Source organism: Styela clava, chromosome 1 (genome assembly GCF_964204865.1).
Source record: "Styela clava chromosome 1, kaStyClav1.hap1.2, whole genome shotgun sequence".
NCBI lineage: Eukaryota > Metazoa > Chordata > Ascidiacea > Stolidobranchia > Styelidae > Styela > Styela clava.
In genome coordinates, this window is record NC_135250.1 from 12,317,206 (window position 1) to 12,334,735 (window position 17,530).

The window sequence follows — 17,530 nt, forward strand, 5'->3', positions numbered from 1 at the left end:
TGAAAAGGAATATACACTTTAGGGCCAGATAGCGCTGTATAACAAGTCTACTTCAGAATACCGAGATGACAAAATTAGTTGTGCCGTGTTCATAATATCCGAAGTGAACCAGTCTCTTCTGAAAATAGTTTTGGAATTCATTATTTTATAATCGACATCAGTTAAATGTACAAATTTTTGGAATGGAATTTTCGGTGAGACAAACCGCAACATCATAGATTGTGTAGTAGACGCTTCGTCAGCTGTTATCAGAATGGAGCTATCGTTATTAGAAAGTTCTTGAGGGCAAAACATCTTTAGAGGTCTAATGGGGGCTGGAGATATACTCATTTACATTTGTCTTTACCCTGAATTCGGGATCGTTTACTCCATTTCTCGATTTCCTGGTCAATTTGGTCATTGTTTTCAACTTTCCTTTTCTTGGGACAAACAATCAAATTATCTTCATATTCCCTTATCAGAGAGTCATGGAGTTCATCATAAACTATAGCAATCTCGTCAAGACGTTTAAATCGTCTGTTGTTTAGACGAGTTCGCTTTAGTTCCTGCTGACTTTTTTCCATGATTCCCTGAGTGCGATTATCTCGCGATATGTTTTGTTTCTCAGAAGCTGAGACTTTTGCATAAAAAGTCGAATATTTCAAATAGCCAATTGAATCACCATATCTTCCAAATCACCTACCATCAAACTTCCCCGAAGACATATCTTCGGGACATAGAATGTTTTGAATTGGGACAATATTTCCGGGCATTAAAAATTGTTGGAATCCAAAATTTCTGCATTGCTTGCTATTTCAATGGCTGACGAAATGTCACAATTCATTAATTCCGTAAAAGGATTTATCTCGCTCAAATCTTCATCTGGTAAATGTCCCTAGGTCTAATTCACCAGCAGAAGGCACAGGAATGTCCTGTTTTTCGATTTGCTTTTGCAAGTAAGTCCAACTATTATGCATAAGATTAGAATTTTGGCAAATTAATAAAACAGTGAAATGATGAAACATTCTTTTAGTTTATATCTATTCAGTAATCGCGTACAAGGGGTAAAACGACTGCTAATACCTGCATACTGTAATAGTACAGTAGTATAAATTGTCGTGCGACCTTTATTTTACTGTAATATTACGCTAATCAATACACCAGCGTTGACGTCATGTAGCGGGCTCGATACAAAAAATAGCTTGAGGAAAATAAGAGAGAATAATATATCATCAGTAGGTAGAAAACCTCGCAGTGTCGATTGTTGGCATTGTCCAGTGGCATTACGTTTTATCAATATCATTAGGAGTAAGATACACGCAATCTTAACGTAGTTTGCAAAAGCCTCGAGCCAGGAACATCGACTACGTCCATAAGACAAGGATTCTTTCACGAGTTTGCATTCCTGCATGCTGCAGTGCTGGCCAATTATTAGTTGCAGATTAATTTTTTTAGGTTATGCATTTATAAAACTCGAAATATTAGTAACAGAATGAAATGTTACTATGGCAGCACTCAAAAATTTTAATTGATTCATCTTGATACTATGATAACCATTAACTACTGGTATAGTGGTATGCGATGAAAAAAGCAGTCAAATTTTCTATTGACTATGTATCTATTGAGCAATCGCGTACAAGGGTTAAAAAGGCTTCTAATACCGTGATATCAGAATAATGTAATAGTTCGGTAGTTTTTAAGCGAAGGTCTTTAACCTGCAATGTCAACAAAGTGGAGTCAAGCTATTTCAGTAACTATTCAACGTCAATACAGCGGTAGATCATTAATAATTTCATAATGCTAGACAATGCTCAGCTTATTACCACGAAGTTGAAACACATTCTCAAGCTGAATATATTACAAGATGTAATTATTCAATTGCAATTCATTATTTAAAAGAAACATTTGTTTCAGTGCTGTCCAGCTGTCAGACAAATAATATAAATGTAGCTTGGTAATTGGTAATCAACATCATCTATTCTAGCCTGGTTGTTTGTCACACTGAGTTGCTGTGAGCGGATTCAGTGAGCAGGATGCAGCATTTATTGAAGGCATCCAGCTATGTTCTCTGTCAGGCATCAAAGACATGGAAACAGGCGTTTCGTGATGTAAGAAATATTTTTTGTTTATTATGTTATTGTCTGAAAATTTTGAAATTAAAATTAGTCAAACTAAATTTGTCACATTTTGAAATTAAAATTAGTCAAACTAAATTTGTCGTCGTTTGTTTTGAGAATCATTTGATGCATCCTATTCTGTTCGGTTATTGGTATGTCAAACCAATTCAGTCTAAGTAAGCCAATTTAGGAAATAAAGTTTTTCGTTATTTAGTGAAAATAGATATAGAGCAGGCAAATGTTCAAAAAATGCATAATCATGTAGTAAACTTGAAACGAAAGCTTGGATTGTTGAGGGAGCTGTCACCAATCAGGGATTATTTGAATCACACTGCAGCGCTGCAGAATCTAGTGATTATTTGCGAATTATCTTTCTCTACAGGATTCTAATTGTAACTCCAGAACTATGTTTTCACGATTGAGTATGTTCATAACTGAACTTATTTCAATGTTTTTTTTCTCTTATTACAGGTATTTTGTTGTCATCCAAACATTGATCCTTTTATTGTATCTAAAAATGGATATTCTACTTTTATGGACGGACATGACCCTTATTATGATGAAAGTATGAAAATGTTTTATTTTTCATGTTAGGGAAGACAAAAAAGTTGGACCTTGTTATGTGGAATTTCACATATTTTCAATTTTTTAAAATATGGCGCAGAGTCTGAGAAAAGTTGAATTGGCTCTTGAATATGATCCATGCAAAATTGGGCATTGAGTTGGAAAAAATTTGTTAAGTTGGCTTTTGACTCTAGGATAATAAAGCTCCAATCCTCGACCTCAGGATAACAAAATTTTGAATACAAAAATCTTTGGGATATTGTTTTTTTGTTTAGTTGTTTAGATGCATGAACTTGATGGTGGAGGAAACTGTTAGCGGCCAGAGGCTATGTGAACGATGACAAGGATTCCAGCAATTTTTTTGTACATGATCTTGTGACTTAGAATGTTTACCTAAGACTCTGGGCACTGATTGTGAAGTTTTGTGATTAAGCCCTATGGTTTTTTGAGTGACTATATTTCAATATAGTCTTGATGCTGATAATTACAAGAATATTCTATGTGTCTGAATTTTTAGGAGCACCTCTCACACCTTCTACTTCAAGATCTGATGCGAGTGAGTCTGTGGCTTCATGCAGCAGAAGTAGTAGTGAATCGCATCAGCTTGGCAGTAACAGACAGGAAGAAATTCGCACAAGTTCACCTGTATCGAATCTTTCTACTGTCAATGAAATAGGAGCTTTACAGGTGTCTTATGATGCCAGTTCTGAAAGCCTTTCAGGTATTGCAGGAAGTGAGAAGTCACCTGTTGTTAAACAACCTCAGGGAAGCACTCGAGGTTATGGAACTTGTGAGATACCCAGTAAAGCAACCTCACCAGTTTTGGACGACGACAGCACAAAATTACGACAGCGTACGTTTTTATCACTTTCTGCACCTGCAGGTCTGAATACGCTTGCATCTGGATCTCTGAGTCCCTTAATATCACCCACCATACAGCCCAAGGCTTCAGAAATTACTCAAAATGAAACAGAGGCGATCTTCTCCTCTGAGCGGCAAGAACCTGAAGGATCTTCAGAGATAAGTGAAGAAGATGTAATGAAGTTAGTCAACCTGGTGGATGTCTGCATTGGTAAGCAAGTTTTTTTTTCATATAATTATAATAAATAATAAAAAGAATAACTTTGTTCAGATCATTTGAAATTGAAGCTGATTGAAAAAGGTGATTTATAGAACTCCAATGAACACATTCGTCCCATCACTCACATTTGTACTCAAAGTATTCATCCGTCTAAAAAAAACTAAATTTTTGATCTTGTCTTTAATATATAATTGTGTTTAAGTACACATTCACCAATCATTAGTATGGGTACATAGATTTAAGGAGTTTTCTAATACTTCTGAAAATGCAATATATTTGGATAAGTCGTTGATAAATTTCAGATGTATGGTCAATACAACACATCCATCTGCTTAGTGAGACTTCCAAACAGAGCTTTATGTTGGCACTATCGAAGATCATATGTACATATGTGTATAATTCAGCCACAGATCATACTTGAAAGATGATAATAAGAATTCACTCTAAGAATTGACTATTCCATTAATTATTGATGTTGTTCGCTGCAGTTTCACAGGGATGGCAGTCCTTCTGGAAATTACGCAATCTAAAACCTGGTTCTTGATCAATATTCTACTCTTCAACACACGCATTAGGATATCTAAGGCCTTTTGATTTCACAATCTTCAATTGGAATCGAAAAACTAAATGAAAGCCTTGTGTTAGCAAAGTTTATCCACCAGTTATTATTCTGACCGGATTAACGACAAAAATGTGACAAAGTAGTAAAGATAGTTGTTTTTATCTATGGCTCTAACATTAAATCATGGAATATACCCAATCATAACGAGTCATAATTAGCATTTGAGTAATTAATGGCCATCACATTAAAATGTTGGAAAAATTAAAAGTGTAGTCTAAGCACAAAATATTTATGAAGGGGTGAACATAATATATTGTATGTTGGTAAGCGAGGCTATTCACCTGTTTCAGCTCAAGACACCTGTTTGTTGTTATGTTATGAACATGCTTTTTAGATGCCCTTTGGTACAATATGTGTTATGTCTGCTTAATAAAGTGTGTGACAGACTTTTAACAATTAACTTGAGCATCTGTTGGATCAAATCCAATATCTCAATTGAGGAGATACTGTTCAGAATCAATATGGAATGTTTTCATGAACAAATAGTGTTCATATGAACTTTGACTTGATCCTCCAAAGTTATCGGCCTCGATTGGCTGAGCTTTCACCCATTCACTGTCATTGTACCTGACAGACAAAAAAATGTTATGCTTTCAAGTTTTTTTCCGAGAACTTCGGTTATGTGGAATTCACTGTTTTCGTGGACGAGTTTGTTGAGTTATTAACACATAATTCTACAATATAATTTGGTATAGTCTCACCACTAGCTCTCAAAGACCAATCTACTTTATTTCTGAGTGTGTGCATGCATGACCTTGCTTTCAGCGAATACCCTTCTAAAAAATTGTATCTTCCGGTATCAAAGATCCGGGATATGATAACAAATTTATTGTATCTTTAACAGAGAAGCCATTGAGTATACAAACTGATAAAGAATTGCTTGACGTGGTGGATGCAAGTACAACACCTCAGCTGATATTGGAAGCAATACACCATTATGTTGGTATCATGACACCAGAATTAACAGTAGCCTGCATCCATCATATTTATGCGAAAAATTGTATCTTGCATGAACGTAATTCCGATGCTTATAATCAGGTATATATAGTTTAATTTGCTGGAGAGAAAACTTTCTAGTAAAACTATGAAATAGCCAATACATGCTTTTTCTGTAACAAGCCTTCCATATTTTCTAATTTGACTCGAACATGCTTTTTTTATCAATTATTATTTATTCAATTTGTAGCTACCAATATTAGTTTGTGTAACTCCTTATCATTTTAAATGGTACTGATGGTGCTCATCGTGGTTTGTGCGAGAGGATTGCTGGACTCCTCGCCGCCGCAGGGTGGTTCACGTAACCGCTGGCCGGTTACAACCCCCTCCACCATCAAGTCCATGCTTCCAAAAACAAATAACTGTCTAACTAATCCCATACCCGACATGGAATGGTAACCGGACGAGAGGCTGTGGTTCGCCATATGGTTTAGCGGTCTTATCGACTTTCCTCTGCCCCGGGATAAATATGTAAATCCTATCCTAAGTAAATATACCCCCTGCCCATAGGTTTCAGTCTCTTTACACAACTCGATGAGAAGTGGGCGAACAAAATTAGTTACCTCCATATTGGTACACACACTTCTGGAGCGTCTTCTAAAGAGTGACTCTTAAAAAAGTAATACTGTTTAGATGTGTGGCACGATTATCAAAGATAAAGAATTCCGTCGATTGATAGCAATATTGGAACACAATGCTCACTCATTGAACAATTTTGCTTTACTAACTGCAGCATCTGATCTTTTATGGTTGCGTCTAACTCTCAAAAAGAAAACGATACCAACGCTCTTGTCTCATGTTGATGTTGAGAAACTCACTTTGGAAGGTAATGTGATATGTGAATACATGGAAATGAGTCGGAGGATTTTGTGAATGGTGATGGTTGGGCATCTGATAATAATTATTATAAAACTATTGTGAATGGTCTGCCGCTTTATAGATATATCAGATGATATGTTGTTTATAATTCAGTTACATTTAAGATTTTATACCAAGTAGTTCATGATTTAATTGTGATAATCCCATACTTTTATTTCCCAATCTGAAATTTTGCAAAAATTCATTCAGAAATTTTTTTATTATAATGAATGGATTGAACCACAAGGCGATTAGCTTGTATCTTTGTCACAGCATTGTTGGTTTTTGAGTTACTATTATCGAAGCTGTGCACGATTTACTAATATAGTAGCTAGACAACCCTGAAACAAAACATGTAAAAGGAGTGAAATTATAATATGTTTATAGAGATCTTTCTTCGTCTTCAAAGTTTGTTTACTTCAAATATCAGTTATTTTTAAAATGTCACAAAACGTAAACGAGAGTAATGAATCTAGGTTTCAAAGAGCTAACACTGCCATTTCAGGTCAAACACAGTGAAAAACCAAACCTGTATATTTATCTTCCGAAGGCTTACAATAACACCCTTCGTTACTGTTATGAGCTGCTGCGATATTTTGATTTATCAATTTAAATTCGTTTTATTACAGAATTAAGATTGTTATCCAGTTGTCTTCATACACCCAACATTCCTCTTGTCAACTCGGAATACTTTTACAATGTATCTGCTTCTGTGGCCATGCAAGAAATTCCCAATATCGATGATGTTTATACTCTTCTTAACATCATGAAATGCTTTGGACGGTATTTTTTTTTTACTTCATATATTTATTAAAATACGAAAAATGAAGTAGATTTGAAACTTGTTCATCAAAATATGCAAGGTCATTCGTATATCCCAAAACTATTTTTCAATTCTCCTTTTCTTATGATTATGATTACGAATATTCTTAAATCTTTAAACATCTATCTATGGATGGCAATACATTTATGATATTTGCCATTTATTTGAATTTGCAATATAATACTAAATTTTTGGAATTTCTGTGTATATCTAGTATACCAGTGGTTCTCAAACTTACAAGCCGCGCCCCTTTTTTTCAGAATTTGTCAAGTCTCGTACCCCACCTTAAAAATAACTACGGTAGCTAACAATAAGCTACAAATAACGAATAGTAAGGCAAAAGTATTATAACAGATAATAAAAATAACAAGCACAATTCTCTACAATCTCTAAACAAAAAAAAATGTAAATATCTAAAATAAGGTGGGCAAGATCAAATTTATCAAATATTTTTATTTTTAATTACGGAAGCTTCAAGTCCCCTCAAAAATTGTCTACACCCCCCTTGTGGGGCACGCCCCAGTGTTTGAGAACCACTAATCTAGACAAAATCTTTGGTTGTGAGTTTCTTCAATATTAATAAAAAATTTTTTAGATAAAATCAATATGTTTCCACTATTCTGTTTCAGGGCATTTATTTATGTTTGGCAACAAGGTTTTAAATTCACGCGCTTTGCTGTTGTGTAAACATTTTTGTTTACGAATATGTCTGCAGTCTGCACCTCTTTTTTCTTAAATATCAATGACTTTTTGTCTCTCTGATAATCCGTGCAGTTATAACAATTTACTTGATCACATTGTTATAAAATTACTATGAAAATATCATAATCCAGGTATTTTTCTACTGATGCAAAACGTCTCTGTGAGTCTAAAGTTCGAATGCTTTCAAATGAATTATGGGACCAATCACCCGATGGTCGTTCCAAAGCTGCTCATATGTTTGATGCTTTTTATCGGATGGAATATGCTCCCAATCGAGCAGTATTGCAAATGGCAAGTGACGTCATTGTAAAATCAAGCATACCTATCCAACCTCAGGTAAAATTATCCTATTGTATAATAACTATATCAATGCTTTTTAATTAAAGTTGGTTTTATTAGTTTTCTAAAAAGAGAAACACAATTTTTTCAAGGGTATTGATTTTTCTGCTTGATATAAATTTCATGCTTTCCAAGTTTAATGCAATAGCGAGGTATCCGTTGAAAAATCTGTTATCTGTCCAAAATGCAATTTATTGATTACTTTTTAGCATGTCCCATAGATAAATTGAGGACAGCATCATAACTTATTTATGGCCTATGTTCCCTAATACATAGCTGCAGGCTGTGACATTATTGGCTTTCTTATAATCAATAATGGGAATCACCCTATCCCTCTTTGTTGTGAACACACTGAATTCAAAATTAGATTTCTTCTTAATCAATACAAGTTCTTTGTATTTCACTGATATGACATATGGTTGCTAGTTAGTTTAATTAGGCAAATTTCACACATAATTAGGTCTTTATTGAATGTCCTATTAACTAGTATTTCTTCTAGATTAGGATGATTGCTGCTGTTTGCAGAAAACAAATCTTCATGAAACTAAACTTTGTTTCTGAATAACTAGATTTTCGTTCTCATAAAGCTACAATTCGACCCCACATTTGGCTGTTTCTGTAAAATCTTTTTTAACAAGTTGCCTTCTGTTGGATTACTGGTATTAAAGTTGGCCAACATGTACAAGAACTTGTACAAATCATAAAATACTTTGATTATATGTATTCTTTTTTTCATATGAGTTGGATTTAACTCATCGTAAAAAAAGTCATTGGATTAAAGTCATCGTATCATTTGATTATGGAATAAACAACTATAATAATGCTGGAAGTAATTTTATTTTATTTTTGGATAAATCATGCTTTTCATTTTTTGCTATAAACCAGGACATATCTGCTGTGTTCCGCTACTGTGTTAAATATGGGTATGGATTTCAAGACATGAAATTGTTGGATAAACTCAGCTCAGAACTGCATAAAAGTCTTGGAACGGATCGGGCATCACAATTTACAACGAATGTCAAATGGCTAACAGTGTTTTATTATTACAATAAAGATTTCATGCAGAGCTTCGTCGAATGCATTAAACGTGATATGCATGATTTGGACTTTGTAGCACTAAGTGATGTGTTGGATGCTCTTGCACAAGTAAGAATTTTCAATTATTGCATTTTTAAGAAATTTAAGGTGTTTTTATTCCCCGTTCATTTATTCTAATGGGTTTTTGTGTGTTATATTTCTACATATTGCTATCAAGACTTGATAAAATGTAGTGAACTCATACCAATTTAATTACCATATCTGTAACAAATTATATTTATAAATTTGTGACATCGAGAGCAAAGGGGAAACTTGAAAAAGCTTATTTGATTTGGTAAACTATAGATACCAGCTTAAAAGACACTTTGTGATATCAAAACATGAATTTTTTTTCAAAATTGAAAATTTGCCCGTTTTTTAAAACCCCAATGAAGGATAATCATAATAAAAATATCTCAACAGTCAATATCATATTTTCATAAGCAGCACCTATCGTTTGAAATTTTAATATATTGAACCTCTTTCAGGTTTACTTTGTTCCTGACGATGCTGATGAATTTTTTGACCAAATGTATGCTGAAATGTTGAATAAACTACCTACATTGCATACAAGTCATGTCCATAATGCAAAAAGAAAACTCTTGCTCACCGCTTTCCATTTTGCTGTTTATGGTCGCTATCCGGAACAACTTATACAACTTGCTTTATCTGAAAGCCAGGTGAATAATTCACTTTGTGTTTAATAGGGTTATGGCTGCAGAATTAATTAAAGAAGGTTCCAAGTATATTTTCGTACTGTCCATTATGAATTAAAAGTATGGTAAACTGTAAGAGTGGTTCATTTCTGATTCTTTTTCAGTGTTTCAGGAATTGTAACATTATGGCTGTGATTTTAATAGAAAATAATCCAATGGTCGGTAAAATTTTTAAGTGAGGCCCAAATACTAAAAAAAGAATAGGTTTCAAGGCCCACAAACTTGTTGAAAATTTCACATTTAGTCCTGTATAAACTTGTTAAGGGACATTAAATTTGAATCAAAATTAGTATGAACATATAGTTAGCTTTTAATTACGAAATGCAATAACCCGATACGCAGAAATAAACATACCAGAATAGTTGCAATGCCGGTACTATAATTGAAATTACCACAAAGTATGATCGTTTGATACATGACAAAAAATTTATATGCAGGCTAATGTTGGATTTATAGTACTTTTTTATGGTACTTTACTTTTGATCAAACACATGTAGGATATCAAGCTATTTGAGTGAGTGCTATTTTACCTCTTAATATATATTTGTAGCTTTCAATGCACATGGGTCACAGTGGTACAAGACAATTTCTTGTTGATCTTTGTCGAGCAGTAAGTGTTGAACGTCCAGATCTTCTCCCAAAGTACTTACCAGTGCATTTGCTTCAAAACCATGGAAGACCAAAGCTATATGCTTTTGAAAAGGTATTTGATGTTCAACTTTTAAGTATTATTCGTAAAATTAAACTGTGTTCTGGACTAAAAACGAGTTGGAGACCTGTTTTTTGGTAATGTATACCAGACCATTTGAATTATCTTTGTAATTGGGATGTAACAAGATGTATCGATCACGCCAAAAGGCACTAATCGAAATATTCAATATTTTTTTCGCTAAATTCAGATTATTATATCTGGACATCTGTTAAATATTTCAAAAAGATTTTTAAAGGCACCAAAACCTTCAGTTTTTTCTACTAAAATAGGATGTGAATTTGTATTCATAATTAGTTGCAAGGTTGGGAATTAATTAAGCTTGAGAATTTACAATTTCTTGCAAATGGAGGTGTAGAATTCACATGTAGATTATTATCGATCGACGATTATAAACTTTCAAATATAATAAGTTGGTGCTTTTTTTTTCAGGATGTCCAGAATGTTCTTCTTTCTGTGTGTAGCAGAAACTTCTTTCAGTTAATGCTTTCTCCTGTATGTTTTTTCCCATTCTTTTTACTGCAACTGAGACTTGATGGTACTTTATTACCGATACATCAACCTGGATTTATTCCTGCACATCGGCATCAAATGGTATGTTATTTTTGTTGAGGCTGGCTCATAGCATAGTCACTTTTGAAAATGAAAAGCATATTTAATAGATGAGTTCAATTCAGAAACAAGAAATTTAGAAAGTCTTTCCAGAAATATATGAAAGTTTGCCCTTGTATCTCTTCCATGCAGTGGTGTAATTGATGAAATGATATCTTCATTTAGCTGAATTGGATAGAAATGCCCAAGTCGTCACTTGGCTTTATTAGTGAGGCATTGAGTTGCTCAAGTTTTGAAAAATGGAATAAATAAAAACATGAAGCAGTAAAAAATTAATTTCACAAAAAACAATTTATGATCCAACTTCATATATCTTAAGGAAGTGTTGTTGAAACCCCAAAAAGCATTAGGCCGCACACCTATCTATCTAGGGCAGCTCAAACTACCCACTTGGTGAAATTTCTGATTTTTAACCGAGAATCAATAGATGAAACATCTACCACTGCTTTGCTTTTTCTACTGATACTGACTGCCTATGGCCGACGTCTCAATAGCATTGTGAATATCTTATTGACAATTCTTTGTTTATTTCCAGGTACAAAATGTGGCAGTTATCCCTCTGCCCAGATCTCGTTTCTGTCTCGGATCCAAACACGCTATTGGAAAAACAAGATTAGTTCTACGTCTGTTGAGAGCGCAAGGTGCCAGAGTTATCACGATTCCTCATTATGATTGGGACAACAAAACTAACGAGTACAAGATGAATTTGCTGCAAAACAAGATTTTCAATCAAAAAACTGATGATGTGGTCGAATAATTAATAAATATGTTGTGATATGTAGTGACAGTATATGTCTATTACATGCATGCAGTGTTTATAAATATATATGTATTGTGGGACAGTAATGTTCATCTATACATGGTCAAGATAATATGGCAAATACTTTGTTCCAATCATACAGAGCTCAAAAGTTTGTTTGGATAATCCAATGCTTCAATCATCATGTTTGTATATTTTGAATACAGAAACTAACTTGTTATTTTTATTTAAAAAGTCAAAATCATATGTAATGTAATCATTCAAAAAAATGTCATATGATATAAAGTATAAACTACAAAAACATTTCGTATTGTCAAATATTGATATGGTACTGTTTATCTCCTTGCACTGTTAACTTTTACATTTTTTAAGAAGCTATGTTTACTAGCTATGCCATCTTCACCTTGTAATGCACTGTGTTATATTTGCGATATTACCTATCTATTTAATTTTAATTGATTAGGATTTCTTTAGTTCCTTCCTTGAATACTTTTAGAACAAAATCATATTTTAACGGTGCATGGAAACTACAATCTATTAGATTATGATAACATTAGATCCCTAACATCATGGATCATGAAATAGTATAATGAAAGCTGTGGTGGAATTCAAAAACTTGAAAAAAATCGCCTTATTTAAAAAAGATTCGTTATTTAAGAGCATACCCTAACCCTATAAACCTAACTTTTTTAATCACAAATACTTGTTTTACAACAAAATGCTCTTGTGATTTTTCCTATGTAAATAACCCTTTCCATGCGATTTTTATTTTTTATTATATAATCGTATTTGCTACGCCGACTTTATGCATTTGTACCCCCACAACTAATCGATCGACTAACGAAAAAGTAATGATCCTCTGCTGCCCACTGACGGCTCGTTGGAAAGCTTATTTAAAGAGCTTGCAATTGGCGATTGAAAAAAAATTTAGGGGTGGTCTGAGTCACAAACCGGATAGAAAAAAGGCATTTTTTTTCCTGGGTGTTGAAACTTCAAACCGTGATAAAAAATAGAAATATTCGCTAAATCCTTTACTGTTACCGCTTCTTGGTTGGCAAACAATATAATATTGCTGTAGCAATTTCGTTATCTAACTCAAAATACTTTGGTAGATGGAAGGGATAATATGTCTTCTATTACCACCCAAAAAACACCGGAATTTGCATAAATTTCAAAAACACTCCCTCGTTCCGCCGCAAATAAAATTCCCATGGTAAACGAAAGCGAGATTTACCGTCGCTTATGTTAATCTCGAAGAAGACTTCTTATCAATAAACTAAAACCCGGAAAAACTAGACCAACAGTTTGTGACCGATTGCTAAATAAAACAGTAGAGTACATCAACGTACCCGCCGCAATCTAGCGAGTTTTGTCGTGGGTACGGCACGGAAAGGGTTAATACACAACTTTCGAAACTCCAAATGCAATACCGGTAACAGTTTTCAGCCGGGGTGCATATTACCCATGTGCTGCAGTCATCCAATATTTAAACAAAATCGGGTTCGCTCATTACAATGACATTCCAGAAACAGGTCCTGAACCCCACCACTGAATATGGTATGAAATCAACAATTGTTGCAACTGCCTAAAACCATTAAATCATAGCTCATAAACCTGTGTGAATTTAGCTTTTAAGCATGGTCCGCTCTATCAATGAAGTGTGTTTTGAGATCATCATTGTTGTTGTATTGCCTTATATTTATGTTATTCAAAACGTTTTTAATGTTGAATGTTGCACTCAAAATAATAAACCCATGTTGAAAGTAAGAAATTTCTTTTTAATGTCATTTGGATGGGGCTATCATGTGAAATAGCTCTGACAGGGTTCTCAAGAAAAGTGTTTCTTCCATACCAGTCGAATAGTTTGCGACTACCTAGATTTTATCAAAGAGCCCTTGTTTTGTAGATTGATCCCTACCTCATGGACGAAGAGAAGGAAAATTCATACTGAACAGAATTGCGGGGTTGCCCAACCAAATCCTTTACATTTCACTATAACAAAGACACCAAGCACCAGATTTAACATATTTTTATCAGATTGACATTTAAATAATCAAAAAAGAAAGCAATACTTTCAACTTATTAAAGCATGCACCCTGATCCTAGTGGCTAACACATAAGATTTATTATTCACTATGTTGGTGTCACAGGTTTGAGATCTTTCTGCCCACCACTTACTTCACAAAACGCTTCCAAATTTTCTGGGCTATTTTGAAAAGGAAATTCTAACTGTTCCATGGCTCATTACATATCAATGGCTGCTTGCACAGAGCCTGGTCTGGAGAAAGATGTGATAAACCTCACTGACAAATAAAAAAATCAAATAGCATTTCACCAAAATATTACAGTTGACAACATAAATTTCAAAACATGCAGATATAAACATTTGTAAATCTGAGTTTGATGAAAAAAGATGCTGCTATAAATTTCGAGCATTCTCATACTTCTAGATTTGCGGCGATACTTGACGCAGATGCAAGGCTTGATAAAACTTGCAAGGTTTGTTTGGTTTCAAGCAATAATCTAGCTTCTTTAAGCCATCCCTCAGCAATTCTTCTTGATTCACCTTTAAGTTGGTTCATAAACCTTGCAGCTTGCTCCAAATCACCACGATCCAAACAATACGCCGCATAGGACAAAATTTTAAAAGTATCTAACTCTTTGGGATCCAAATTCTGTGGAGGCTCTGCTTGGGCACGATTTACGATTAAAAGTGACTTTAAATATGAAAGAAAATATGAAAAAAATGAATTTCTTGTTTCGTTGATCAGAGACAGACGTCTACACATTTTTGATACTTGCTTGAAAGCAAGACGTATCGCTTCTTCAGGGTAAACACCAGAGTCGCTAGCACGCTCGGGAAATGCTTTGATTACTTCTAATATCTGCGACTCTATACCATCAACTTGTGAAATAGCCTGTAATTCCTTTTCCAGAGGAACTGGTTTACCGTCATCACCATATTGCACAGCAATTCGAAGAGCTTCGCAAGCAAGCCATAACTCTTGTGCCTTCCGAGACTCATTCTCAATGTGTGCTCGACCGTCAATTGCAGTTTCAATACCCGCTACTTTTGAAAGTGCTTTGTTCAAATCAAACTGAAACTTATCCGTTATTTCATGCAATTCATCTTCATACTTTTCTTTTACCTTTTCCATTTGTGCTAAGAAATTTTCCTCCTGTTCTTCCAGTTTTTGTTTCATTTCCATATCCAGTTCTTTCCTGACTTGCTTTTCCTGTATTCCAAGCATGTCAGCAAGATGTTCAGAATGCGCTGCAGCTTGCCGTTTCAGTTGCACTCTCATTTCTCGTTCAAAAGTTTGTCTTGCTTCTTCAAGTTTTTTTTCATATTCGACTTCACTTTCCTGCTTTAGCAATTCCATTTTTCTTTCAGTTTCTATAACAGTCTGCTCGTCCCACTTTTCCCTTGCTGCTCGTACAGCCATCTCCATTCTGCTCACTGATATTGCACGCTCCTCTGCAAGTTCTCTTTGCAATTGATCAACTCTACGATGCGCATGGGCAATCAGGGCATTAAGATCGTCTTGAGAAAGCTTCTGGCTCAATTTTCGCCACCCAGACTCAACGTTAACATCAGGCATGACAGACATAAGCTCCTGACGAAATTGTTCTTTTGCTGTTTCGATCAAATCTTTGTATTGTGAAATAACATGTGACTCTGAAAGCTTAATATTGACTTCTCTACAAGCATTTTCTAATTCCTTGCGCATAGCATTACAGTTTTCTTCAGCACTAATTATTTTTTGATTTGCATCTGAATTATTGAACCGTTTAATTTCAGATATAATCGCACCCAATTTTGATAATTCCTGTCGAGCATCTTGGCTTAGGTTTTCTGCCTCCTGCTGGAGTCTCGATTTTTGCTCAAGAACTCTTGAAACATCCGTCCACTGGTTTTTCTTTTCCTCAGAACTGGTTTCCTTTTCATCCATAGCACTTTTAAGAAGAGATGTATGTAAAGCAATCGCTTTAGATGCTTCTAGGTTACTATCGATAGCCTCCAAGCAACGTTGTGCACAAGATGACAAAGCGTCATCCAGTATTGTCAATATTGCAGCAGTATCTGCAATAACATCTTCCTCCAGTTTTATGATATTATGTGAGACTTCTTCAGGTGTACGTTCTAAATGATTCCCATCTTTATCTGGTAAAGAATCACTTGGTGTTGTAACAGGCAACAACTGTGGTGCATTCTGTATTTCTTTTTCACCAATCTGTTCAGTTTCAACGTCCGTCACTAGCTCTTTTATTGGTTGTACCTCATCATTCGTTAAAGTCGGCATTTCTGGAACTGGTTCAGATACTGCTTGGGGAATATTCACTTCAGACTCTGACAAAATACCACCGGTTGCAGAACTTTCATCTTCAATTGGTTGTTTAGATAAAATTTCCTGTCTCTCATCATGAGAAGCAGTCACTTTTTCATCTTCCAACTTCGCTTCAGTCTTTTCTTTAATTTTTCTTGCCTCTTTCAAACTTGATTCAAAGACATCACCTACTTTTCTGTTGGACTGTTTAATTTTCGGGACAGCTTCTATCGATTTATTCAGCGGCCCCAAAATGGGATTAAATAAGTATTTTGCAGGTGGAAAATTCAATTCAGCACTTTCTCTGAACGACGGAAACTGCCAAGCAGCACCAACTGCAACTAAACCACCAGATAAAACTGTTGCGCCCGCAATAACAACGGGGCTGCTAGAGTTAGATGCGGTAGTTGATAACTTCCTTCTCCCGGTAATATTTTGATAAGTCCTCCGAGGCCATCCCAACCGATTTCTAATCCGCAACATGACGATTTACAAATAAATACACGCCGCTCACTGAGATTCGAAGTCCATCGGCGTCTGACACTTGTCTGCTTGTAAGAAACAAAACCAACAAACCTCGCGGAGTGAAGTCGCATGTGTGACCGCTGCGAGTGTCGCTGCTCAAATTTCGCATTTCGTGGAACCGTAAATGAAGACTTACCGTATACCAGAGCCATTATATAATGGCTTTGCTAATACGGTGGAACGATGACAGAATTAATGGGCATGAATCAAATCTTTTCGATGTTTAACCGTAAATATATACTACTACGGTTTAACCGTAAATAAATAATAATAACCTACGACAAACATAAGTTGACCGATGAAATACCTGGAATTCAATGAATATAAAATAAATTTGGAAGTTTTAAAAATCCTCTTGGTCAACTTCTTTACACGAATCGTAATACCAACGCATGCAAAATCAATATTCACGCTACCGCAGACACTGTAGTTCATATAAAATTTGGGCGCTCCCGAAGTATGTGCACCAAGATGGCGCACAACCTGAACCCTAACCTGTTACACACACTATGTTCAGGTTGTACGTCATCTTGATGCACATACTTCTGGAGGTCCGAAAATTTGTATAAAGTGTAAAGCTTATGCATGGCAATGTAGAAGTAGACGTATTTGATGTATTGCAGTAAAGGATGGTGTAACAAAAATAATTAAACTCTTGTTGTCTCCTCTCACTTGTTGAGGCATTAAATGTAGTGGCGAGTTTAAATTGCAAAAGAAGATAG

General features: G+C 34.9%; 2 protein-coding genes across 2 annotated transcripts; one reads left to right on the forward strand and one right to left on the reverse strand.

Annotated features, from left to right (window-relative positions):
• The first annotated feature begins 1,869 nt into the window (after nt 1-1,869).
• On the forward strand, nt 1,870-13,726 carry LOC120338521 (FAST kinase domain-containing protein 2, mitochondrial-like). The gene is made up of 12 exons (XM_039406543.2): nt 1,870-2,087; nt 2,568-2,661; nt 3,178-3,732; nt 5,208-5,401; nt 5,993-6,185; nt 6,847-7,000; nt 7,874-8,078; nt 8,967-9,227; nt 9,647-9,838; nt 10,425-10,577; nt 11,016-11,177; nt 11,731-13,726. Exons 1-12 carry the CDS (start codon nt 2,013-2,015, stop codon nt 11,950-11,952), a joined length of 2,460 nt encoding a protein of 819 aa, XP_039262477.2. The 5' UTR covers nt 1,870-2,012; the 3' UTR covers nt 11,953-13,726.
• A 242-nt stretch (nt 13,727-13,968) lies between these two features.
• Nucleotides 13,969-16,968, reverse strand: LOC120338532 (MICOS complex subunit Mic60-like). The gene has a single exon (XM_039406554.2). The coding sequence runs from the start codon at nt 16,764-16,766 to the stop codon at nt 14,394-14,396; it is 2,373 nt and encodes a 790-aa protein (XP_039262488.2). The 5' UTR covers nt 16,767-16,968; the 3' UTR covers nt 13,969-14,393.
• Nucleotides 16,969-17,530: the final 562 nt, after the last annotated feature.